The 25556-nt window shown below is 40.7% G+C and overlaps 1 protein-coding gene across 3 annotated transcripts in view; it reads left to right on the top strand.

Moving 5' to 3' along the window:
• Positions 1 to 25556, top strand: part of VWA8 (von Willebrand factor A domain containing 8) — a 408431-nt gene that overhangs the window by 367876 nt on the left and 14999 nt on the right. For all 3 annotated transcript variants that reach the window (XM_033234152.1, XM_033234151.1, XM_033234153.1), the window contains 2 exons: positions 6739 to 6864; positions 9841 to 9999. In XM_033234152.1, the coding sequence (XP_033090043.1) occupies positions 6739 to 6864; positions 9841 to 9999 (285 nt within the window). The remainder of the gene's footprint in view (positions 1 to 6738; positions 6865 to 9840; positions 10000 to 25556) is intronic.

Here is a 25556-nt window from a genome sequence, read left to right on the forward strand (position 1 = left end):
ATGAGCATTAGAAGCAGTTCAGCACAAAATCAGGTCTAAATAATTGTGGTAAATCTGTTTTTTAAAAACTCAGATACCAAGAATCATTCTTTTTAAAGGTATACCGTATTAAAAATTGTGAATTTAATAATAAACAAGGCCTAAATTCTCACATTATTTTTAAAATTAAACAAAAATCTAATTCTGTCGGTTTTGGTCAGTTAAATTGGCATAGAGGAGGAATAGAAGAGAGTAAAAGTATAACAATTGATGTTGCATATGGGGGAGGCAAATGCCCTCATTCCTGAAAATCATTAGAGAAATATAAAGTTCCATCATGCTTTTTAAAGACTTAAAGTTAACCATGCTGGTTCTTTCTAATATAGTTCTTACAAATGACAACATATTTTATAAAAATTCCTCTGATTGCTGTGTGAAGAGGGAACTGCGCAGGAAAAATCACTTTGGAAAACTTTTTCAAACTGAAGGAAGGAGACTAGTTAGGAGGCTGCTGCAGTGGTCTAGAGGAGAGAAAATGAGGACAGGACTAAGGCTTGGCATGGAGATGGTAAGAGATGGTCAGATACTGCCAGGAGTTGAGAGGATTTGCCCGTGGATTGGGTGTGGGTGAAAGGGAGTCAAAGGTGACTCCTCAGTGTGGGGCCTGAACAACTGGAAGAGTGGGGTTGCCTCTTGCCCTTCACTGAGATGGGGGAGGACTTAGAGAGAACAGGTTTTCTAGGGTGGAATCCAGGGTTGAGTTTTAAACTTGTTAAGTGTAAGTTTCCTGTTATGTTTGCACACCGAGATGTGCACTTCCCAGCTCCTTTGAATTACAAAATAATTCTTGAAGGAAAGACCTGAAATAATTTTAGTTCATAAAAAGTGACTATAGACAGTATAGTGTCACTCAACATAATGATTTAGTTCCACATCAGCATCCAAGAATATAAACTCTTCTAATGAGAATCACCACAGATGATTCACCATTTTCCCTTGCAATGAGATATTATTTCAAGAAACGGGAATCTGTTGGAATAAGGTACATATCTTCTCTTTTCTTTCACTATTTAGAGCACCTAGGAACCTATGCAGATATTTAGTAAAATATTTTTAATAGCTATGCCAATATGTTGAGAACCACAAAATAAAATTTTGTGGTGTTTCCACTGATTAATAGTTTATTATCTTATAAATTCAATATAAAAGTTTTCCTTAATCCAGTAATTATTTGTTTGAGTCATACACATTTGTAGCATAAAAATATGTGTTCGTTGAGCATGAAGAGATGTTAAAATAATGAGAGCTAATGTTTAATAAGAGAATCGCTCTTCACAGATATCCTCTAACATCATTTACAGTTATTCATTCACCCAACAAATATTTCTTGATGATCTTTTGTAGGCTTTATTCTGTAGAATGTATACACTCTCTATAAGAATTGCTACTTAAGTCTTTCTGTTCTCTTCATTAAACAAATTTGGAAGGACTAATATAAAATTGGCTTGATTATAGAGTTTGTAGGTTAAAAAAAAAGTCTTGATTAATCATAACCCAAATAAATAAAGACATAAGATTAATCAGAATGATTTCAGTGCTGAAATCATTAGACAAAGTGTCACAAACCACAAGATGATTGGTTTTTGTCAAGTTTATTTATTCTGTCTTTAGTGCTACAGGTGTGTGTGTGTGTGTGTGTGTGTGTGTGTATGTGTGTGTACGTACTTTCTGGTTAACCAAGTATTTCCTGGAAAATGAATTAACCAGAATACATCATTCTCTGAGTATTTCAGTGAGTGTAAGTATTCTTTATGTGAAAGTAATAAAATTCTGTTTCTTTTTCAGAATATCTGTAACATAGAAGTTTTACTAATGCACTCTCACTTTATATATAATGAACTCTCATTAGTGTGAATTTATGTATAACACAAAACAGACGGACATATTTACAGGGATACTTTACTTCATGCAATAGGAATATATAACAAAGAACATGTTTGGCCTTGTATTATAAACAAAAGTATATATTTAAATGCAGTAGGAACTTACTATTTCAAGAAGTATTTCACTAAATCTCATAAAATACAGAAGCCTTTATATACACAGTCCAAAACAGTAAATATTTTTATTCAGCCTTCAGTAACTTTCTAAAGAGCTCCCCCTCCAGCCCATTGCCCCCAAGGGCATTCATTCTGACAGGCCTCTTCCTGTTTTAAGTTTCCAAGTATTGGACTGGCTATAGGATAGAAAATAAAATTCTACCCATATTTATGTGCAAGTTACATACTTGAAAACTAATGAACAGTGCTGCTATTATAAAAATGCCTTTGTGCCTAATAGTTTTGACTCAAAAGGCTGATACATATGTTTACTTCTCAAAAACAAAAACTACTGGTTCATGTTCCTAAAAATATCAATGACAAGCAGTACCAAAAGTAATTCATTTATCTGCAAATAAAAATAAAAATGAAGGAATATACTATACACCCAAAGAATGACTAAAAAAATTTTTTTAAGCTGTCAATATAAAGTGTTGGTGAGGACGGAAGCAAATGAAACCCTTATACTCTGCTCACAAGAATGCAAATTGGGAAAAACACTTTGGAAAACTGTTTATCAGTATACACTAAAGCTGAACATATCCATACTCTGTGAACCAGCCTTTCCACACAGTGAAATATGCACATACCTGCTCCAAAAGACATGTTCAGTTATGGTGGCATTATTCATAATAGCCCCAAACTGAAATCAACAGAATTGTAGAATGGGTAAATTGTGACAAAGTCATGCAATGGAATACCATTGCAGCACAAGAGAGAATCGAGTCCTGCTACACACAACATGGGTAACTCACAGAGATAATGTTGAGCCACACAAACCAAAACCAAAAGAGTATATATTGTATGATTTCATATTTATAAAGTCCAGAAACAGGCAAACTTAATTTATAGTAATAGAGGTCAGTATAGGGGTTACCTTTGGCAGGGAGAAGGTAGCATCCAGAACCGGGCACTGCGAGGCTTAGGCGGTGTGGATGATTAAGATTGTGTGTTTACTTTGTAAAGGTACATTCTTAAGATTTGTACACTTTGGCCGGGCGCGGTGGCTCAAGCCTGTAATCCCAGCACTTTGGGAGGCCAAGACGGGCGGATCACGAGGTCAGGAGATCGAGACCATCCTGGCTAACACGGTGAAACCCCGTCTCTACTAAAAAATACAAAAAACTAGCCGGGCGAGGTGGTGGCGACTGTAGTCCCAGCTACTCGGGAGGCTGAGGCAGGAGAATGGCGTAAACTCGGGAGGCGGAGCTTGCAGTGAGCTGAGATCCGGCCACTGCACTCCAGCCCGGGGGACAGAGTGAGACTCCGTCTCAAAAAAAAAAAAAAAAAAAAGATTTGTACACTTTATTACAAGTACTTAGACTTGAAAAGTTAACCCCCAGAAAGGAAGAAAAAAGTAGCAGATTTATTGGAAAAGGTGTATTCCTCTCCCTCACTCTCACTGCAAATTTTACCAAGTCCTTTTCTTTTATTGGCATATGTAATGGAAACAGTCTTCAAGCTATAATCATTATGGGAAAAGAAGCAATATCAGCACAAGAAAATTAAGGCCTAAAAGCTCTGGATTCTTGCATGATGGTGAATGTAAACTGAGAGTTACATATTTTGCTTAATTGCATTACATATCACAGAAAATTTAACAGCTTTCCTTGAATTTTTTGACAGGGCCTAATAGTCCTTCGTGGTACTTGAATCAGTCTTCCCAGTTCTTCTAGTTTTAAGCATTCTGTGATCTATTTCGTGAAATTTAGCAGTTTCTCCCTCTTTAATTGCATGGCCTGGTACATGCATTCCTCTAGGAATTTGTCTTCCCAACAAATTTAAACCCAAATTCCTCCCCCTGGGGGAATCTTGCTTTTGTAAATCTTATTGAAAGTGTAGTCGTTTCTGCAGCAAATAATCTTGCTTCACTTATAGTGTATTTGCATCCAATGCTCCATTTCTTTGTTCATTATTCTAATGTTCTATGTAGTGTAATGTTTTTTAATTGTTTAAAATAATAATTAGGAATTTTAACTGAAGTTAAAAACAAACCTGAGCTATCAATGGAAATAATTCCATGAGCTGATGCCTGCTGTGCTCCGCCAACATCACTTGTGTGTCCTCCAGCTACAGCAACCAGGTTACAATTAGTCCCTCTACCAGTCATCTTGACAAGTTTTTTTTGCCATCAACTATAAGGTATATTCTGGTTTTAGAAGCACCAAAATAAAGAGGACAGTGGAGTTATTAGTTAGAATTTTAGCATTTTTTATTTTCTCTATGGTAAGATGGTGGGGTTTAAATTTATTTTTGCTACCGTTGTGACCTGCATTAGAAATCACAAAAATAGCTCACACGCATAGTCCCTGCACTTTGGGAAGCTGAGGTGGGAGGATCGCCTGAAGCCAGGAGTTTGAGACCAACCTGGGCAATATAGCAAGATCCCCAACTCCACAAAAATTTAAAAACAAAAAATTAACCAGCTGTGGTTGTACATGCCTGTAGTCTCAACTACTTAGGAGGAAAGATTACTAGAGCCCAGGAGTTCAAGGGTGCAGTGAGCTATGATCATACCACTGTACTCCAGCCTGGTTGTCAGAGACAGACCTTGTCTCAAAAAAACAAAAATTACAAAAATTACAATCTGTAGCCATTGCAGTGGCTCTTTACATGGTAAAAGCATCACTGGTTAATAAGACCATGTAGCAGCTAATGGGATTGGGTAGGGAGTCCTTGGGTCGTTGCCTTGTCAATGTATTTAGGAAAACTTGGAAAATCAATGCTTCATGATGACAGTGGCCCAGCCAAAAAGTAACATGTTATACAATGTCATTCCAGTTCTAATCCTGCATTTCTTTTAAACCCGGCTCAAGAATCCAAGTTCCATGCCACTTTAACGGCTGCTAACCACTGCCACCATGTTCTCTTTTACTTTCTGCAGTGCTGGTTTTCCCACTCTAGACTAGTCTGTGAGAGTCTGTCCTCATCTATGAAAGCCATTAGAACCCAGTGCTCTGCAGCTTGGTACCTCCAGGAGTTGTAGAATGTAAAGACTGAAGGTACACAGATGGTCATCCACAATAGCATTTCCCAGGATGAATTATCTGGGAAGCCTGAGGATTATCCACACCAGAGAACAGAAGTGTTAGGAAAGAAGAGGTAAGAGCTAAGTTCCAATCACTGGTGAAGTGAGGGAGTCTGAAAAGGACTGTGCTGTGTGGTTAAGCTTGTCTGCCTGATTCATGGACAGACCAGTAGGAAGGGGGATTCTAGAAGACTGCGCACATTCCTTCCTGTTGCCACCCATAACTGGGTATCTGATCAAGTTTTACATGATAGCAGTGCTCCAGAGTGACCCACTTTCCTGAGAGATCATGGGATTCTTGCCAAGAACATAATCTGGAAAGAACATTCTCCCAAGGGTTGCGTGCCTGGTAGTTCTTAGAATTAACCACCCACCAGAATTAATCATCTGTATGCTGGTGATATTTGCATTAATATATGGGTCTTCTAAAATGGTAATTTTGCCCCTGTGTCCAGCAAGGGTATCAGGAACAAGAAAACAATACATACTCTAATACCCAGAGTTATATTGTGTGGCGCTTCTATGTGTAATGTGGCTTTCTTAGTGGCTTTGTATTTCCAATGACAGTGCTATCACATAGCCACCTGCCATGAAACACTGATGGAAGCATGCTTAACTTAAAGTGGACTTCGTTGTCCACTTTAGCGTTTCATCCACTAGCAGTAAATAATAGTACCAGCTAACATAGCTCACCAGGCCCCTTCTTAGCTGATTCCAAGTAAGATTTTATTAATCTTTACAATAGCTTACTAAAGTAGAGACTAGTGTTATATTCATTTTAGAGATGAAGAAACAGAGATGCAGACAGGTCAAGTAATTTGCCTCAGATCAGATATTGATCAGTGGTGAAAGAACAGTTAGAACCAGGCAGACACTGGAACACATAATCTTAACTACTACTTTAGTTTGCATACATAAAAACATCTTAGCTATTCTTCCCACTCATTAACGTAAATATAGTCATTGGCTGTACTAAGCATATGCCTTGATTGGAATACTATAATTCTTTATCAGTTTACTACCGTAAAATTAGCCAACTGGCATAATTGTAAGTTATTGTAGCAAAGTATTATGTGGAAAAACATGTAGAAAAGTAATGCAGAAGATTTCTGAAGATAGATACCAGAAAGACTTGTGGGGTACAAATGTTCACATACTATTGTTTTCAGCTATTTCCATTTGCACACTAAATCACAGAGAACTTGAGTAACAAACTCTTTTCTACAAGGTAGAATTCTAAAGGTCATGTTTTCTCTGGACTTGCAGACAGTGTTAACAAGTTCAAGCTGATTATTTTAACTAATAAACTTTTGAGAAGCACTGTGACAGAAAATCCATAAGAAATGCATCCCTATTATTTTATTTTCAGATATTGAACATCTCTCCAGGGACTCATTTGCATACCACCTTTCATTCGTTTTATTGTTCCATATGTTGAAATAATTAAAATAGACAAAGGGCATTTCTTTGTCAGGAGAGCAGAAACCAGTTCAGTTATACGACTGTGTTTATGCAGAACCGTCACTTACTGAAAAGATCCCAGGTGTGTTTCCTGTTATTCATGCACAAAGTGTGTCAGAGACCCTGCAGAACTCATTAAAATAAGGCTGTGTGTGTGTGTGTCTTTTGTAGGCTAAAGGTAAAGAAAGACAGTGGCTAAGGCATCAAGCCACTGGGGAACTAGATGACGCCAAGATCATCGACGGGCTGACTGGAGAAAAAGCCATCTACAGACGCCGGGGTGACCTGGAGCCACAAGTAAGCCATGGCGAACTGCTAGCCTCAGCTCTGCATAGTCTAGCCCTCTTTACAGAAACTTGCTTTCTTGGGTCATGTCAAAATATCACAAACCCTGAATATGGCAACCAAGGAAAGCATTATGTGAAAAAAAAAAAAAAAGAAGAAGAAGAAAAACTCCATAAATTTTATACCATGTATCATTCAACTCAAGGTCCCAGCAAGAAACATAAGGCATGCTCAAATTAGGTAATTTAAGAAACAGTCAATACAAAGACTATTTACAAAAATAAGAGTGGGGTTTAGGAAAATCAAAAATAAACAGTGCAGTAACCCAGGGATAGCAATAGCGGGGATCTAACTCACCCTGAGGTCTAAAAGGGCAGAATGAGAGAGCAGTTCCTGGGACCTGGAGAAGGTGGTTGACGGAGTGGTGGCCTGCAGCAGAAGGGGAGCCAGTCCATGGGCGACAGCAGAGAGGGGGCCAAGGGAACAAATACCCCACCCTCACCCCCTGACCTCCACCAGTGCCTCCCAAGAACAGAACCCACTGGAAGTCAGCAGCCAGGAAGCCGGCTGATGTGGTTGTAGGGGCCAAGGGAAAATTTCCCCTTCACCCTCTGAAGGTTCTCTGAAAATCACCTCACAAAAGGCACATTAATAGGAGAGGAGGCATACAAATGTATTAATGTGCACTGGGGTGAAACCCAGGGTGAGTCCCCCTCCACACAGTGAGGTACAGATGCTTATGTACCCTTCTTCTTAAGGGAAAAGGAGATGGAGAAGTGTAGAGAAGTGTAGATGATTTACGGGGATAGTAAATGGTTTTAGGGCAATTCAGTGAGCTTGAAGGACACACAGTGACCTGGGACGGAGTCTTTTGGGCCCACAGAGCAATGGTGTGTGACAGAACTCTGTCCAGGTGTGTTGACAGACTTCAGCCTTTCTTCCTGTGATACGAGTTCAGTTGATGAAAACTCAGGGAAGGGCCCAGAGTAATCGTTTTCTTCTTGGGAGCTCTGAACTTTAGACAGTTGAAGAAACTTCAGAGAACAACTTATCCGGTGCTTTGTGGGGCGAGAGAGGAAGGTCAGAGAGACCTTGATGATGCCTCTTCAGTTCAGCATGTCCAAGCACCATATTTAGAGGGTATTGATTTCTGAGCCCCAACACGGATTGTCCATACAGATCAACTCCCGGGACACAGAGCAGGTGCCCTGGAGGGGAAACTGAAGACACCCGGTGTGTCTGTTCAGCCTAGAGAAACCTTCGAGTGAAAACAATAAAACAACCTTGGTGATTTTCTACTGTTCTCTTACTTTAAATATCAGTGTCCATCATATAACTGAAAAAAAAATACAGAAAATAAGAAAGTCTCCCTTAAGTAACTATAATTGTAGTATGTAAAGTTTTAGACAGCCATAAATTTAAAATATTTGCAATGTAATCGCAAAACAAAATGGTGACAGGATGAAATATTGAGTGTCTTGGTGAGTTCTGTGATCCCCTGTATTCCTGAGTAACCAGAATTGCTGAGTAGCCACTGAGAGCTGGGGGTGCAGGGACTGGTAGGGGGAAGGGAGAGTCACTCCTTTTAAATATTTATTTAGAGAGGATCTGGTGGTGATTTGGGGAGTTCTTATTTCTGTATCATTGGTATGAGTCAACAGCTGCTTTCTTTACTGAATCATTGTGGTCAACAATTGTGTTTGGATACATCTGAAATTGTGAGTAGTCATGGAAGCATATGTGTAAGTGTCCTTAATTTGGGCAGACTCAACAAGTTTTTAAGAAATAAATATGTTGAATTTGCCTCAAACCATTACACTCTCAATACCCACCGTGTTTTCTTGAAATTACTAACTCTGCTCATTATTTTTTATACATGTCAGCAAATATTTAATAACAGAATAATCTGGAATTTTTCTTCTTCCTTTTTTTTTTTTTTTCCTAGAGACGGGGTCTTGCTCTGTTGCCCAGGCTTTAAAGTGCAGTGGCACAATCATAGCTCACTACGGCCTCAAACTATTGGGCTCAAGTGATCCTCTCAGCTTACCCAGCTGAGTAGCTGGGAATACAGGCACATAGCACCACCCTAGCTGATTTGTGTGTTTTTTGTAGAGATGAGTTCTTGCTGTGTTGCCCAGGCTGCTATTGAACCTCTGGCCAAGCAGTTCTCCCACCTTGGCCTCCCAGAGCACTGGAATTACAGGCATGAGCCCCTGCATGCAGCCTTCTTCTTTTTTCTTGTCAGCAAAACTAACAAACTTTTTTTTTAATCTGCAAATTGGCAGTTGTGGGTCTAAAATCAAACTTAATCTTGTAATCTTAATGGACAGTTGTTTCTAGATAGCAATTTGATGCCACTTTTATGCTTTCAAACTGCCAAGAAAAGAAAAGCACTAATTCAGTAATGTGGAAGGAAGAGAAGATGTGTGGCTTACTAAACACAGAAGTCATTTTTAAAATCTTTTCATTAATTTCCTTGCCAGACCCCCATCACATAACTTTGTTTTAGGAATCTGACATTATCTGTGGCCTATGTGGAGAGTAGTTTTCAGGTCACTACTCGACACGTACAAGTAAAATTGATATGGGCTTCCCTCCAAAATAACACAAACTCTTGCTAGAGTTACTGACTCTGAGGCATGAAGTGAAAATGACATGTCATTCCAGATTATTAAGTCACCATATTATTTTTAAGGCATCAACCTAAATAAGTCAACTTTACTAGAGTGAGCTTTGAAAGGACTGTATTCCAAAGGAAAATATTTTCCATGTGGCCCCAACCATTAGCACAAGTCTGAAATTCTGTTTACTGCAATACAACCCATAGATACCTTGCTACCTGCTAGGACAGCCTTGTGCAGGGCTGAGCCTATGGCTGGTCTGCCCATCTTGGGGCTGGCATACCGGGGCTTCTATGAGATCCCCAAGACAGCCACCAGGGGAAGTTTGCCAGTTCACAAATGGCTTTTCTGTTATTCCTTCCCTCAGCTTGGCAGCCCACAACAGAAACCCAAGCGTCTGCGCCTGGTGGTAGATGTGTCTGGTAGCATGTACCGTTTCAACAGAATGGATGGCCGGCTCGAGCGCACAATGGAGGCTGTGTGTATGGTCATGGAAGCCTTCGAGAACTATGAGGAGAAGTTCAAGGTAATGACATGAACTAAGAATAATGAGAGGCATCATTGACCACGATGATGGGTAGGTAGATTCAAACTCCATCCAGAGTGAATGAAAATCTTCATCCTCTCACCAGCTCTTTCATCAGTGCAGAGAAAGGGAAGCTTTTGTTTTATCTGAAGGAGTAATTGTAAAATAATGGCATAATTTAAAAGACTGATTACTACAGAAGAAATGCTGCAGCCATGATGTTAGAAAAAAATGAGCTGCTTAGAAGCAAAAGTCTGTTCCCAGACTCCTCAGAGTCTCCTGTCCTTATCCCAATTCCCCATACCCACCCACTCTTGCCCCATCACTAGCCAAGCAGCCTTCCAAAGTTGGAGTCTACCCTGAAAGCTTCACTATCACGTTCCATTTCTGTGTGGGCAAGGGTTATACAGTCACTGGTGTCTCCCCAGCTAACAATGACGATGATTATCCCAGGAGAAAAGCAGCCTTCCATTTCAACTATCTCCGTTTTGGTATTCTTAGTTTGCGCTACACCCTCCATTTCAGAAGTTTGAGCATGGAGAAGGGATCCCCAGTGCTGCCGTGTTACTGCTTGATATGAGCCTATTAATCCTCTCTTAATCAGCCGCAGAGAGCACCTGCACTTCTGGCCCTTACCAGAGCAAACAACCTTGAATTCAGTCACCTGCCATGTAATTATTATCAAAAGTTCAATCAGGAGAAATGCTGTATGTGCAGACATGCGTGAAGGACACACAGTCCATAGACAGACTAGATTTCATTACAGATCAAACATGTCCTTCAGAAATGGGGGGTCTTAGATTGCTATTAGGCTTGACATCACACATGCACCTCAGGATTGCTTCCCTGAGTTGTGTCTCTGTGTTATGAGGTACGCAACAAGAAACAGGTTGATGAAACCCATCACTTCATTTACTTTAGGCCTATTATTCAGGATACCGCCCCCCCTAATTTCCCAGGGCCCCTTGTGTGAAGCTCTACATGAGGAATGCCTTTTAAAATTAAGTGTAAGAAGGGCAGCTTCAGCTAATGAATGCTGTGGGTTGCCGGACTCTGTCCAAGTACAGGACATGAATACAAATAAGACATGGACCTTCACCGTGGGGAGCAGCTTTGTTTCCCTTGAAGAACTGAAATGTGTCTCCCCTTGTGATTAGTGAAAGTCATGGAGCCGCTTAAGATTCCCTCTTGGTTTTGGTTGCCAGGAAGCTCAGAGGCAAAATCAAAGACCAGCTATGACAACTTTGTTATGTCTCATGGCTTGCAGACCAGTGTTCAGCTTTTTCCTTTTCTTCACCCTTGCTCCCTTCAGATATAAGTTTTCCTTGATTTTTTTTATGCTTTATGTGTTTACAGAAAATGTTTATTTTAAAATATTTTAGGTCCTTTCTAGTATGAGATAGATTCTAGCTCTTAAATCACTTGGACCACTGATGACTAAAGGATAGTTAGACATCTATTGTATCAGCATAAATACCCATATCATACCTAATGTTTTAAAACCTTTGAGTGTTGCCAATATTTGGATCAGTCCATTTTCCTGTTTTATGGATCTTGAATTTCAGTGTTCCTCAGCTCTCTTTGAGCTATAGGGAGGTTTTGTTTTGTTTTGTTTTGTTTTGTTTTGTTTCTAGATAGCATCTCGCTCTGTCACCCAGGCTGGAATGCAGTGGCGTGATCTCGGCTCACTGCAACCCCTGCCTCCCAGATTCAAGCGATTCTTCTGCTTCAGCCTCCTGAGTAGTTGGGATTACAGGTGCCCGCCACCACGCCCGGCTATTTTTGTATTTTTAGTAGAGACAGGACTTCACCATGTTGGTCAGGCTGATCTCAAACTCCTGACCTCATGATCTGCCCATCTCAGCCTCCCAAAGTGCTGGGATTACAGGTGTGAGCCACCGCGCCTGGCCCTACAGGGAGATTTTAAACCAATGTAGACCGTAGCAAATATACCATTAAAATTGGCAGATTCGTAGTTAGCTTGAATAAAATCTCCTGTTAGAAATAGGATGTCTACATTTTTGAGAGCAGAACTGCTCTGACATGTGAAACTACCTCTCCCAAGTTTTTAGAAAGAAAATTCATTAGGAATTAACCAACAAATTGGTTGACACAGCTCCCTCCCCAGGACTGGGTAAAGGATGAGACAGGGAAGAAGGTGGCAAAGCTACTGGTGTTCAGGGAGCCGTTCCGATGCCTCCAGGGAGGTGGTATGATTGTCACACAGCAGACTGAGTATTTCATTGCATCTAACGCAGCCGAGTGTGTAGAAAGATCTCCATTTATTCAGTTCTCACTTATAAAAGTGTATAATATGGAAGAACTATTAATGAAACGAGACTTGTCACACACACAAAAGGAACAATATCAAGGAAATGAGCATTTCACAAGATGTTGTTTCATTTGTTTCATTGACAGTTACAAACCAAACTGTTGCCATATGACCAGCTGGATGTCAGTTAAATTCAGTGAAATTACAGACATTACCTGAGCACCTCCTAAGAGTAGAGCACTCTGCTGGGTAGCCCAGTGAGGGAGATGATGAAACTACTCACTCTGATAGAAGGTTCAGTGAGCAGTGTGCGAGCAGAGCGTGCTTCTTCACACATGCCTCTGTGGGTGTCATCCCTAAAACAGTGTTTTGCTAATACGCTCTTCAGTTGACACAATAGTGTAAAGAATTTCCTGTCTTTATCAGCACAACCACAGATATATTGAGAAGACAACCATAGTAACATCTGACTGAAAAATCCAAGTGAAATTGTAGCAAGACACCGAGATAAAATCAATTTTTCAGGACTTGAAGTCATTGTTTATGGCATTAAATTCTTCACAAGAAGCACATTAATGGTTTTAGTCCCATCGCATTCACTACAGTTACATTAGAGCCTTATTTAAAACCATAGAAAGTCTTAAGAAACCAGTGTATTAAAATCTTTCCAACCAAAGGAAGAGACCTTAAAACATCACAAAACAGGCTCTTTGAGCCTCTGTCAGAAAAATTGATACCTGGGTGAGTGTCTGGAGGGACAAGGTGGACCCAGCAAGGCATACGAGTCCTGTTCCTGCAAACTCCTGATCGTGTCCACAGACTTTAGAACTGGGATCACCTCGGAGGCCATTTGCTCCACCGTCCTCATTCCAGAGACGCAGGTGGATTTTCCCTGCAGTCAGAAGGCTAGCAGGAGATGGTAGCATAGAGCCCAGGACTCTTATTTGTTTTCCCTTTTTATGTTTGGTTTCATTTTTAAACTTTCTCCTTTAGTTCCCAACTTTTTAATTTGAAAAATTTTAAACCTACAAAAAGGTTGAAAGAAAAGTAAAACCCCTGTGCCCTCAGTTAGGTTCACTAATTGTTACCGTTTTGCCTCACTTGCGGTGTTTCTCTCCAAATCTTTACAATACTCTCTCTACCCCCTCCCCCAAATCATCTGAAAAGTAAATTATAAGCCACATAGTGCTTTTCCTCTAAATGCTTCATTATGTCTCCTAAGAGTAAGGACATTCTCTAATACAACTTCAATACCATTATCATGCCTAAGAAAATTATCAGTAATCCCATACTGTCTTATAATATCCAACTCAAATTCAATTTTATCATTTGTCCCAAAAGTATCTTTTATAATTGTCCCCTCTCCCTGCTGTCCACCTAGGAGCCAAAGTTCACACCATACTTTGCCTCTTTTAGTCTGGAACAGCCACTTCCCCTACCACAGCATTTTTTTGCTTTTCAGGACAGTCACTCTCATGACCCTCTCATGAGGGTCCAGGCCAGTTGTCTTATAGATTCTTTTTTTTTTTTTTTTTTTTTGAGACAGAGGCTTGCTCTGTCGCCCAGGCTGGAGTGTAGTGGCGTGATCTTGGCTCACTGCAACCTCCACCTCCCAGGTTCAAGCGATTTTTCTGCCTCAGCCTCCTGAGTAGCTGGGACTATAGGCACATGCCACCACACCCAGCTAATTTTTGTATTTTTGGTAAAGACAGTGGTTTCACCATATTGGCCAGGCTGGTCTCAAACTCCTGACCTCATGTTCCTCCCACCTTGGCCTCCAAAGTGCTGGGATTATAGGCGTGAGCCACCGCGCCCAGCCCTAGACAGTTTCTTTTTGTTTGTTTTGTTTTGTTTTGTTTTGTTTTGTTTCTTATCTGCATTTTTTTCATTTATTTGTTTATTTTTTTTTTTAATTATACTTTAAGTTCTAGGGTACATGTGCATAATGTGCAGGTTTGTTACATATGTATACTTATGCCATGTTGCACCCATCAACTCGTCAGCACCCATCAATTCATCATTTATATCATGTATAACTCCCCAATGCAATCCGTCCCTCCTCCCCCCTCCCCATGATAGGCCCCAGTGTGTGATGTTCCCCTTCCCGAGTCCAAGTGATCTCATTGTTCAGTTCCCACCTATGAGTGAGAACATGCGGTGTTTGGTTTTCTGTTCTTGTGATAGTTGCTAAGAATGATGGTTTCCAGCTGCATCCATGTCCCTACAAAGGACGCAAACTCATCCTTTTTGATGGCTGCATAGTATTCCATGGTGTATATGTGCCACATTTTCTTAATCCAGTCTGTCACAGATGAACATTTGGGTTGATTCCAAGTCTTTGCTATTGTGAATAGTGCTGCAATAAACATACATGTGCATGTGTCTTTGTAGTAGAATAATTTATAATCCTTTGGGTATATACCCAGTAGTGGGATGGCTGGGTCATATGGTATTTCTAGTTCTAGATCCTTAAGGAATTGCCATACTGTTTTCCATAATGGTTGAACTAGTTTACAATCCCACCAACAGTGTAAAAGTGTTCCTATTTCTCCACATCCTCTCCAACACCTGTTGTTTCCTGACTTCTTAATGATTGCCATTCTAACTGGTGTGAGATGGTATCTCATGGTGGTTTTGATTTGCATTTCTCTGATGGCGAGTGATGATGAGCATTTTTTCATGTGTCTGTTGGCTGTATGAATGTCTTCTTTTGAGAAATGTCTGTTCATATCCTTTGCCCACTTTTTGATGGAGTTGTTTTTTTTTCTTGTATATTTGTTTGAGTTCTTTGTAGATTCTGGATATTAGCCCTTTGTCAGATGAGTAGGTTGCAAAAATTTTCCCCATTCTGTAGGTTGCCTGTTCACTCTGATGGTAGTTTCTTTTGCTGTGTAAAAGCTCTTTAGTTTAATGAGATCCCATTTGTCAATTTGGCTTTTGCTGCCGTTGCTTTTGGTGTTTTAGACATGAAGTCCTTGCCCATGCCTATGTCCTGAATGGTACTACCTAGATTTTCTTCTAGGGTTTTTATGGTATTAGGTCTAACATTTAAGTCTCTAATCCATCTTGAATTAATCTTCGTATAAGGGGTAAGGAAAGGATCCAGTTTCAGCTTTCTACTTATGGCTAGCCAATTTTCCCAGCACCATTTATTGAATAGGGAATCCTTTCCCCATTTCTTGTTTCTCTCAGGTTTGTCAAAGATCAGATGGCTGTAGATGTGTGGTATTATTTCTGAGGACTCTGTTCTGTTTCATTGGTCTATCTCTGTTGTGGTACCAGTACCATGCTGTTTTGGTTACTGTAGCCTTGTAGTATAGTTTGAAGTCAGGTAGCGTGACGCCTCCAGCTTTGTCTTTTGACTTAGGATTGTCTTGGCAATGCGGGCTCTTTTTTGGTTCCATATGAACTTTAAAGCAGTTTTTCCAATTCTGTGAAGAAAGTCATTGGTAGCTTGATGGGGATGGCATTGAATCTATAAATCACCTTGGGCAGTATGGCCATTTTCACGATATTGATTCTTCCTATCCATGAGCATGCTATGTTCTTCCATTTGTTGTGTCCTCTTTGATTTCACTGAGCAGTGGTTTAGTTCTCCTTGAAGAGGTCCTTTACATCCCTTGTAAGCTGGATTCCTAGGTATTTTATTCTCTTTGAAGCAATTGTGAATGGAAGTTCATTCCTGATTTGGCTCTCTGCTTGTCTGTTACTGGTGTATAGAATGCTTGTGATTTTTGCACATTAATTTTGTATCCTGAGACTTTGCTGAAGTTGCTTATCAGCTTAAGGAGATTTTGGGCTGAGATGATGGGGTTTTCTAAATATACCATCATGTCATCTGCAAACAGGGACAATTTGACTTCTTCTTTTCCTAACTGGATACCCTTGATTTCTTTCTCTTGCCTGATTGCCCTAGCCAGAACTTCCAACACTATGTGAATAGGAGTGGTGAGAGAGGGCATCCCTGTCTTGTGCCAGTTTTCAAAGGGAATTTTTCCAGTTTTTGCCCATTCAGTATGATATTAGCTGTGGGTTGTCATAAATAGCTCTTATTATTTTGAGGTACGTTCCATCAATACCGAATTTATTGAGCGTTTTTAGCATAAAGGGCTGTTGAATTTTGTCAAAAGCCTTTTCTGCATCTATTGAGATAATCATGTGGTTCTTGTCTTTGGTTCTGTTTATATGCTGGATTACGTTTATTGATTTGCGAATGTTGAACCAGCCTTGCATCCCAGGGATGAAGCCCACTTGATCATGGTGGATAAGCTTTTTGATGTGCTGCTGAATCCGGTTTGCCAGTATTTTATTGAGAATTTTTGCATCGATGTTCATCAGGGATATTGGTCTAAAATTCTCTTTTTTTGTTGTGTCTCTGCCAGGCTTGGTATCAGGATGATGTTGGCCTCATAAAATGAGTTAGGGAGGATTCCCTCTTTTTCTATTGATTGGAATAGTTTCAGAAGCAATGCTACCAGCTCCTCTTGTACCTCTGGTAGAATTCAGCTGTGAATCCATCTGGTCCTGGACTTTTTTTGGTGGGTACGCTATTAATTGTTGCCTCGATTTCAGAGCCTGCTATTGGTCTATTCAGGGATTCAACTTCTTCCTGGTTTAGTCTTGGGAGAGTGTAAGTGTCCAGGAAATTATCCATTTCTTCTAGATTTTCTAGTTGATTTGCGTAGAGGCATTTATAGTATTCTCTGATGGTTGTTTGTATTTCTGTGGGGTCAATGGTGATATCCCCTTTATCATTTTTTATTGCGTCTATTTGATTCCTCTCTCTTTTCTTCTTTATTAGTCTTGCTAGCGGTCTGTCAATTTTGTTGATCTTTTCAAAAAACCAACTCCTGGATTCATTGATTTTTTGGAGGGTTTTTTGTGTCTCTATCTCCTTCAGTTCTGCTCTGATCTTAGTTATTTCTTGCCTTCTGCTAGCTTTTGAATGTGTTTGCTCTTGCCTCTCTAGTTCTTTTAATTGTGATGTTAGAGTGTCAATTTTAGATCTTCCTGCTTTCTCTTGTGGGCATTTAGTGCTATAAATTTCCCTCTATGTCACACTGCTTTAAATGTGTCCCAGAGATTCTGGTATGTTGTATCTTTGTTCTCATTGGTTTCAAAGAACATCTTTATTTCTGCTTTCATTTCGTTATGTACCCAGTAGTCATTCAGGAGCAGGTTGTTCAGTTTCCATGTAGTTGAGCGGTTTTGACTGAGTTTCTTAGTCCTGAGTTCTAGTTTGATTGCACTGTGGTCTGAGACACAATTTGTTATAATTTCTGTTCTTTGACATTTGCTGAGGAGTGCTTTACTTCCAATTATGTGGTCAATTTTGGAATAAGTGCGATGTGGTGCTGAGAAGACTGTATATTCTGTTGATTTGGGGTGGAGAGTTCTATAGATGTCTATTAGGTCCGCTTGGTGCAGTGATCAGTTCAATTCCTGGATCTCCTTGTTAACTTTCTGTGTCGTTGATCTGTCTAATGTTGACAGTGGAGTGTTGAAGTCTCCCATTATTATTGTTTGGGAGTCTAAGTCTCTTTGTAGGTCTCTAAGGACTTGCTTTATGAACCTGGGTGCTCCTGTATTGGGTGCATAGATATTTAGGATAGTTAGCTCTTCCTGTTGAATCGATCCCTTTACCATTATGTAATGGCCTTCTTTGTCTTTTGATCTTTGATGGTTTAAAGTCTGTTTTATCAGAGACTAGGATTGCAACCCCTGCTTTTTTTTGTTCTCCATTTGCTTGGTAGATCTTCCTCCATCCCTTATTTTGAGCCTATGTATGTCTCTGCATGTGAGATGGGTCTCCTGAATACAGCAGACTGATGGGTCTTGACTCTTTATCCAGTTTGCCAGTCTGTGTCTTTTAATTGGAGCATTTAGTCCATTGACATTTAAGGTTAATATTGTTATGTGTGAGCTTGATCCTGTCATTATGATATTAACTGGTTATTTTGCTCGTTAGTTGATGCAGTTTCTTCCTAGCCTCGATGGTCTTTACATTTTGGCATGTTTTTGCAATGGCTGGTACCGGTTGTTCCTTTCCATGTTTAGGGCTTCCTTCAGGGTCTCTTATAAGGCAGGCCTGGTGGTGACAAAATCTCTAAGCATTTGCTTATCTGTAAAGGATTTTATTTCTCCTTCACTGATGAAACTTAGTTTGGCTGGATATGAAATTCTGGGTTGAAAATTCTTTTCTTTAAGAACGTTGAATATTGGCCCCCACTCTCTTCTGGCTTGTAGAGTTTCTGCCGAGAGATCTGCTGTTAGTCTGATGGGCTTCCCTTTGTGGGTAACCCGACCTTCTCTCTGGCTGCCCTTAAGATTTTTTCCTTCATTTCAACTTTGGTGAATCTGGCAATTATGTGTCTTGGAGTTGCTCTTCTGGAGGAGTATCTTTGTGGCGTTCTCTGTATTTCCTGAATTTGAATGTTGGCCTGCCCTACTAGGTTGGGGAAGTTCTCCTGGATGATATCCTGAAGAGTGTTTTCCAACTTGGTTCCATTTTCCCCCTCACTTTCAGGCACCCCAATCAGACATAGATTTGGTCTTTTGACATAATCCCATACTTCTTGCAGGCTTTGTTCATTTCTTTTTCTTCTTTTTTCTTTTGGTTTCTCTTCTCGCTTCATTTCATTCATTTGATCCTCAATCGCTGATACTCTTTCTTCCAGTTGATTGAGTCGGTTACTGAAGCTTGTGCATTTGTCACGTATTTCTCGTGTCATGGTTTTCATCTCTGTCATTTCGTTTATGATATTCTCTGCATTAATTAGTCTAGCTGTCAATTCTTCCACTCTTTTTTCAAGATTTTTAGTTTCTTTGCGCTGGGTACGTAATTCCTCCTTTAGCTCTGAGAAGTTTGATGGACTGAAGCCTTCTTCTCTCATCTCGTCAAAGTCATTCTCTGACCAGCTTTGATCCGTTGCTGGCGATGGGCTGCGCTCCTTTGCAGGGGGAGATGCGCTCTTATTTTTTGAATTTCCAGCTTTTCTGCCCTGCTTCTTCCCCATCTTTGTGGTTTTATCTGTCTCTGGTCTTTGATGATGGTGACGTACTGATGGGGTTTTGGTATAGGTGTCCTTCCTGTTTGATAGTTTTCCTTCTGACAGTCAGGACCCTCAGCTATAGGTCTGTTGGAGATTGCTTGAGGTCCACTCCAGACCCTGTTTTCCTGGGTATCAGCAGCAGAGGTTGCCGAAGATAGAATATTGCTGAACAGCGAGTGTACCTGTCTGATTCTTCCTTTGGAAGCTTCCTCTCAGGGGTGACTCCACCCTGTGAGGTGTGGGGTGTCAGACTGCCCCTAGTGGGGGATGTCTCCCAGCTAGGCTACTCAGGGGTCAGGGACCCACCTGAGCAGGCAGTCTGTCCGTTCTCAGATCTCAACCTCCGCGTTGGGAAATCCACAGCTCTCCCCAAAGCTGTCAGACAGAGTCGTTCGCGTCTGCACCGGCCCCCGCTGCTTCCCCTATTGGACTTCAGCTGTGCACTGTCCCCAGAGGTGGAGTCTACAGAGACAGGCAGGCTTCCTTGAGCTGCTGTGAGCTCCACCCAGTTCGAGCTTCCCAGCGGCTTTGTTTACCTACTTAAGCCTCAGCAATGGCGGGCACCCCTCCCCCAGCCTCGCTGCTGCCTTGCGGATAGATCTCCGCAGACTGCTGTGTTAGCAGTGAGGGAGGCTCCGTGGGCGTGGGACCCTCCCGGCCAGGTGTGGGATATATTCTCCTGGTGTGCCTGATTGCTTAAAGCGCAGTATTGGGGTGGGAGTTACCCGATTTTCCAGGTGTGTGTGTCTCAGTTCCCCTGGCTAGGAAAACGGATTTCCTTCCCCCTTGCGCTTCCAGGTGAGGCGATGCCTTGCCCTGCTTCAGCTCACGCTGGTCAGGCTGCAGCAGCTGACCAGCACCGATTGTCCGGCACTCCCTAGTGAGATGACCCCAGTACCTCAGTTGAAAATGCAGAAATCACCGGTCTTCTGTGTCGCTCGTGCTGGGAGTTGGAGACTGGAGCTGTTCCTATTCGGCCATCTTGCTCCACCTAGACAGTTTCTTATACTGGATTTTCTGGTTGCTTTTTCATGGTGCCATTTAACTTGTCCCAATATCCCCTGTATTTTCAAAACTCCTAATAGGCCTTCTCTCCATATGGGACTTTGTACCATCTTCCTACCAGCCCTGCCAACGTGTCTGAGATCTAAGTACCCACAAGCCACCCAATCTCTGCTAGGGCTCCCCAGGCCAATGTGCAGGGCAGGAAGGAGGTAGGATGGAGCTCCTTACATTCTATAAGAGTTATTTCTATTTATAATTACAGTTGTCCCTGGGTATCTATGAGGAATTGGATCCACGATCCCTCTCAGATACTAAAACCTGTGGATGCTGAAATCTTCCAGTTGGCCTTCCTCTCCATGGGCTCCACATCTACATATACAAAGGGCTGACTATAAATGTTTGGGGATATATGGGTGATTGGTGCACACAGCACAAAGTTTAAGAGGTATAAAAGGAGGAAGAGTGAAGAGTGAGCCACTGCCTGCGCCCTCTCAGCTCCCAGCTCCTCTCTCCAGTACAACCACTATTAGTGGAATTATCAGTCTCTTCTCAGAGATATTTGATGTACATACATTCAGTGCCTGTGTACCATGCATTCTGTTCTGTATCCTTATGTTATATGATCATATTCAACTGAATACTTTCATTTTCTCATTTGTAAAAGGCATAAAGGGAATAGGAATAACTAACAAAAGAATTTAATGTACTCAGAAAATAGAAAATTATGCATGAACAAAAGACACTTTGAGGAGCTCCTAGAGAAAAATGTATATTCCATAGCCCAGAATGGCATCACACATGGGGTCATTAGGAATTCGGCAGTGTGATCTGAGACTCCCCAGCCCCAGCTCCAGACAGTTCTTAATGTTGTCTTCCTGCAGTTTTCCCTCCGTTGTAAAGGTGTCTAGTCTGTATTTGCTTTGAAACCTTCGGAAGCCGCTGGCTTGGTCTGTGATCCAGGCTCTCCTCATCTCTCTTGGCGTCTGCTTTGTGTTTTGCTTGGCTTGAGTGCAGCTCCTGAGCCGTGGGTCATTACAGTCTAGGTCCCGGAGGCTCATCTGGAGTCCGCCTCCATTTTTTATTCCACATTATCATGACCTGTGCCAAACCACAGGGACCCTAGAGCAAGAATTACTGAGGAGGAAAGGTAATTCAGTGGCAAGACACATCTCTAAGCCATTTGGAGTGTTTAAAGTTTCTCATAATTGCTCTACCAACTGAATTCAGCTGTTCCCAGGTATAGCCTTCACAGTAGGTCACTGAAAACTAGCACTTCATTTGCTTATAATCAGCATAAGCTCCTCCACTCTTGTAGTCAGCCTCATCTTGGTGTTCACGCAGTGCTTCAAATTAAAGTGAAAAGTAGAATCGTACTGTTTGTGTGAGCTGTTGTCTTTTCATCAAGAAGCATTTTTTTTCCTTAACCTTCATTCCAATTTGTTCCTCGTGCTTTCTCCAAGCCCCTGGGAATGTTTTCACTGTAATCTTGAAATAGACCCTCCTTTTCAAAGGCTCTTAATGGCTTCATTTTTTTTTTCAAAGTACTCAATAATACCAAAGTTAGGTAACTATTTCTCCACTAAGCACTCAAATAGTGGGTCCGGAAAAGAGATGTAGTTCATTATTCAGAAGTTGTACTTTGGGAAAAAAAACAAAACTCAAACTTATTGTTTCTGTGAAGGCATATACACCATATTCTAGGGCAGTGGTTTTCTAACAGTGTAACAAGAACCTTTGAAGGACTGGGGGTGGATGGGGGCAGTGAGTAGGCAGCACTTTTTGCCCCATCCCCCTCCATCCCAGTTCAACGACAACAATTTCACATGTATAGGTAGTGCATGATGTTTCATCAGCTGGGCTTTTGTGCAGTATTTCATTTGAAGGAAGGGTTCCACTGCTAGCAAACTTTTAAAGGAAAGGAAGAATTAGAAAGCCATTAGAAAGCCAAGAATTAGAAAGGGATTATGTACTGGATTATTTCTCACAGGCTCTGAGGGCTTTCTTTCTGGAAAAGGTGCCACTGACCCTCGGATTTAAATGACTCACTCCTCCCTTGACAGAAGAAAACAAGGCATTAGTTCCTAAAACTAAGAGAAGCAAGCTTTTTCATCACAATTCTTAAACATACCATTAAGTTTATATAGAATTTGGGAGGGTAGGAATGGCCTTGGAAATTATTTTCAGCAACCCTTTTTTTTTTTTTTTTTTTTTACAGAAGAGGAAACAAAGATTGAAAGAAGTTCAATGCTTTGCCCTAGGTCACACAGTTACAGTGCAAAGCCAGCACTTCTGACTTCCACTTCAGGCCTCTTAGTTGATGTTTCATCCCTGTTTCTTATAGCCATTTTATTTCTGTTCAATTTGGTTTTTTTAAACTATAATTCAGGAGCAAGTGTATCATTTATGTAAGGTACTCTGTCTTCTCCTACCCTTGGCACCCGTCCAAGGGAGGTATAATAGACAAACTTTTCTCAAAGATACCTTGGTCAGAAAGGTTGAGTTAACTCCCAGGAGGAAATGGAAACATATGACTCACAAATCAGCAGCTGCCAGGGAAATTTATTCTATCAAGAACTTAATTCAGTATCTGTAATTAACCTCTTTCCAGTACCTCAGGAGTGTTTCACAGGTTTGGAAATGGAGACCAGTCATCCTATCAGTTTAGGCTGCGAATAAATTCTTATTGCTACATGGAGATTAGACCAAAGGAGGTTGTACATACTTTTCTGAGTCCATTCAAGCAAGAATTCAGAATTGATTCAATTGTGCATGTAGAAATTGGCCAACCCAACCATTCAAAAACTTAAGTAGAGATGGGAGAGGAGAGTAGCTGAGGAAGTAGTTATTTCTCTGTAGTAAAAACACTGGGCCAGGCACAGTGGCTCATGCCTATAATCCCAGCACTTTGGGAAGCCAAGGCGGGTTTATTGCTTGAGCCCAGGAGTTCAAAACCAGCGTGTGCAATGTAGCAAGACCCTGTCTCTACAAAAAAAAAAAAAATACAAAAATTAGCCAGGTGTGGCAGCGTATGCCTGTGGTCCCAGCTGCTTGGGAGGCTGAAATTAGAGGATTGATTGAGCCCGGGAGGTTGAGGCTGCAGTGAGCTGTGATCACAACAGTGCATTCCAGCCTGGGCAATGAGCAAGACCCTGTCTCCAAAGAAAACCAAAAAATGAAAACAAATAACCAAAATGGATTTAGTGTCAGAAAACCTGGGGTTTAACCAACACTAGATCTATGACCTTAAGAAAGTCTGTTAGTCTCTCTAAGAATCAATTTCTGCATTTGTGACATAAGGATAACACTTACCCCAAAGCTTGTAGAGAAAATAAAAATGAGATGAGATATATGGAAGCCCTTTGTAAACTGTAGCAAACAGTAAAGTCAGTAAGTGTATTGTCCTATCCTTTCAGTGACCCTGGGAGGTGGTTAGACAGATATTACCCCATGTTGTCAGAGAGGTTAAGTGATTTACAAGCATACAGTGTTAGAGACTTTCTAAGCCATCATTGTTTACAAGGTAGAACAAGGTTTAGAGAGGTTAAGTGATTTTCTCTAAGTCAAAAAGCTTGTTAACGTCAGAGCCAAGTCTAGAATCCTTGACCTTTCAGGACATTATTCTTTTCACGTTGACTTACATGATATGAAGAAAGGTTAGCCAGCTAATGCTATAGGTTACTAGCTAACTAACACTATGGTTCCACTGGCATTTCTCTTGACTTTAGTGGCACCATCTGAGAATGGTGTATTTATATTTCTAGAAGGACATGAGAATTTTACACCTAGTAGTTTTAATAAATAGCCTTAGATGATTGTCTCGTACCTACTTACAATGTGGCTGCATAATAAAGCATAGCCTCTCCTAAAGCCAGCAAATGGCCGTTTGTCCTATAGAAATTTACACATAAATCTTATTCATAAAATTGCTAATAGCACTTTGTCCTAAGCATTCTAAACATTATAAATCATCATCCTTATTTGATGATAAACCACATCTTTGACCAAAATGTCAGCATTTGTTTTTATTTGTTGCACTTTTCTCTAAATGAACAACACTTCCAAAAGAAAATATAGCAAAGGGGCATTTAAACAGATTTCTAAAGCAAAAAAGTATTTAAATTTGTCCTCTGCAGTTGAGGCTTTTCTTTACTACTGTGGCTTAATATTTATGTTAAATGCTAGACATGAGACTGCACAGGTTTTTCAGGGATGCTCTGAAAAGTGGAGAAATCATGATCATAAAAATTTTGAGCTCAGAAAAAATTCTGATGTAAATGTTAGGCGGTTTGATAATGACAGTGAGGATCTTGTCTATTGACTCCTGTGGCTCCTCCATGGCAGCAGGCTCAAGGCCCCATCAAGTTGGATTTCACGATCATCACCGAAACCAGATCGGGTGAGTGGCAGATTTAGGAGTTAGAGAATGGAAATGAATGAGAGTAGGCATCTTTTCCATTAACTCACACAATTTTCAGGATTAGGAAATCACTGTTTGTAAACCATGTTGGAATCCTTGGATAGCAGATAATAGATAATTTTGATGGAGAAGTATTGCTGGTAATGGAAGCTTAATATAATCTGCAGTAACGCCAGGGAATGGTCCACATTTGGATGTACTTTAGATTCTTCACAAGCATTTTATTGACTTTGGGCACAGAATAATCCTCAAATCCATCTGGAAGATGAGAAACCAGGGCCTGCAAACTATTTTATAAGCTCCATCCTGTCGCTTAGGTGTCTTCTCATACCTTTGCGGTACTCACCAGGCACAGAAAAAGGCTGGTCTTTCTGCGAGTAGCACTTTCCTTACCACAAATAAAGAAGAGATGAGAAAGAAAAAGGAAGGGAAAAAAAGAAGAAAGAAAGGGAAGAAGGAAGAAAAAGAAGCATACAACCCACCTTTCTTTGTCTCATTTGCCTAGAATAGTATATTTTTTTCTCCTGGGCATATATTTCAATGGTAGATAGATATATCAGTCACTCAATCAAATGATAGATGGATGGTTGCTAAAGTATTTCTGAAGGTTTTAATCAGCTCGCATCTTGTTTTAATAAAGCCCAGCTAAAAACTGTATTTGTTGACTGCTCTTTGACCAGTTACATTGACCATGTGACAGACCATATGATCAAAGATTTCTATAGTCTCATTCACTGTCATCTAATTTGAAAGAACTCTAGCCACCAGTTAAAAGGGAGGGAAGAGTCAAACACATTCATAGCCCTCTTAC

Source organism: Trachypithecus francoisi, unplaced genomic scaffold (genome assembly GCF_009764315.1).
Source record: "Trachypithecus francoisi isolate TF-2019V2 unplaced genomic scaffold, Tfra_2.0 Contig01461, whole genome shotgun sequence".
NCBI lineage: Eukaryota > Metazoa > Chordata > Mammalia > Primates > Cercopithecidae > Trachypithecus > Trachypithecus francoisi.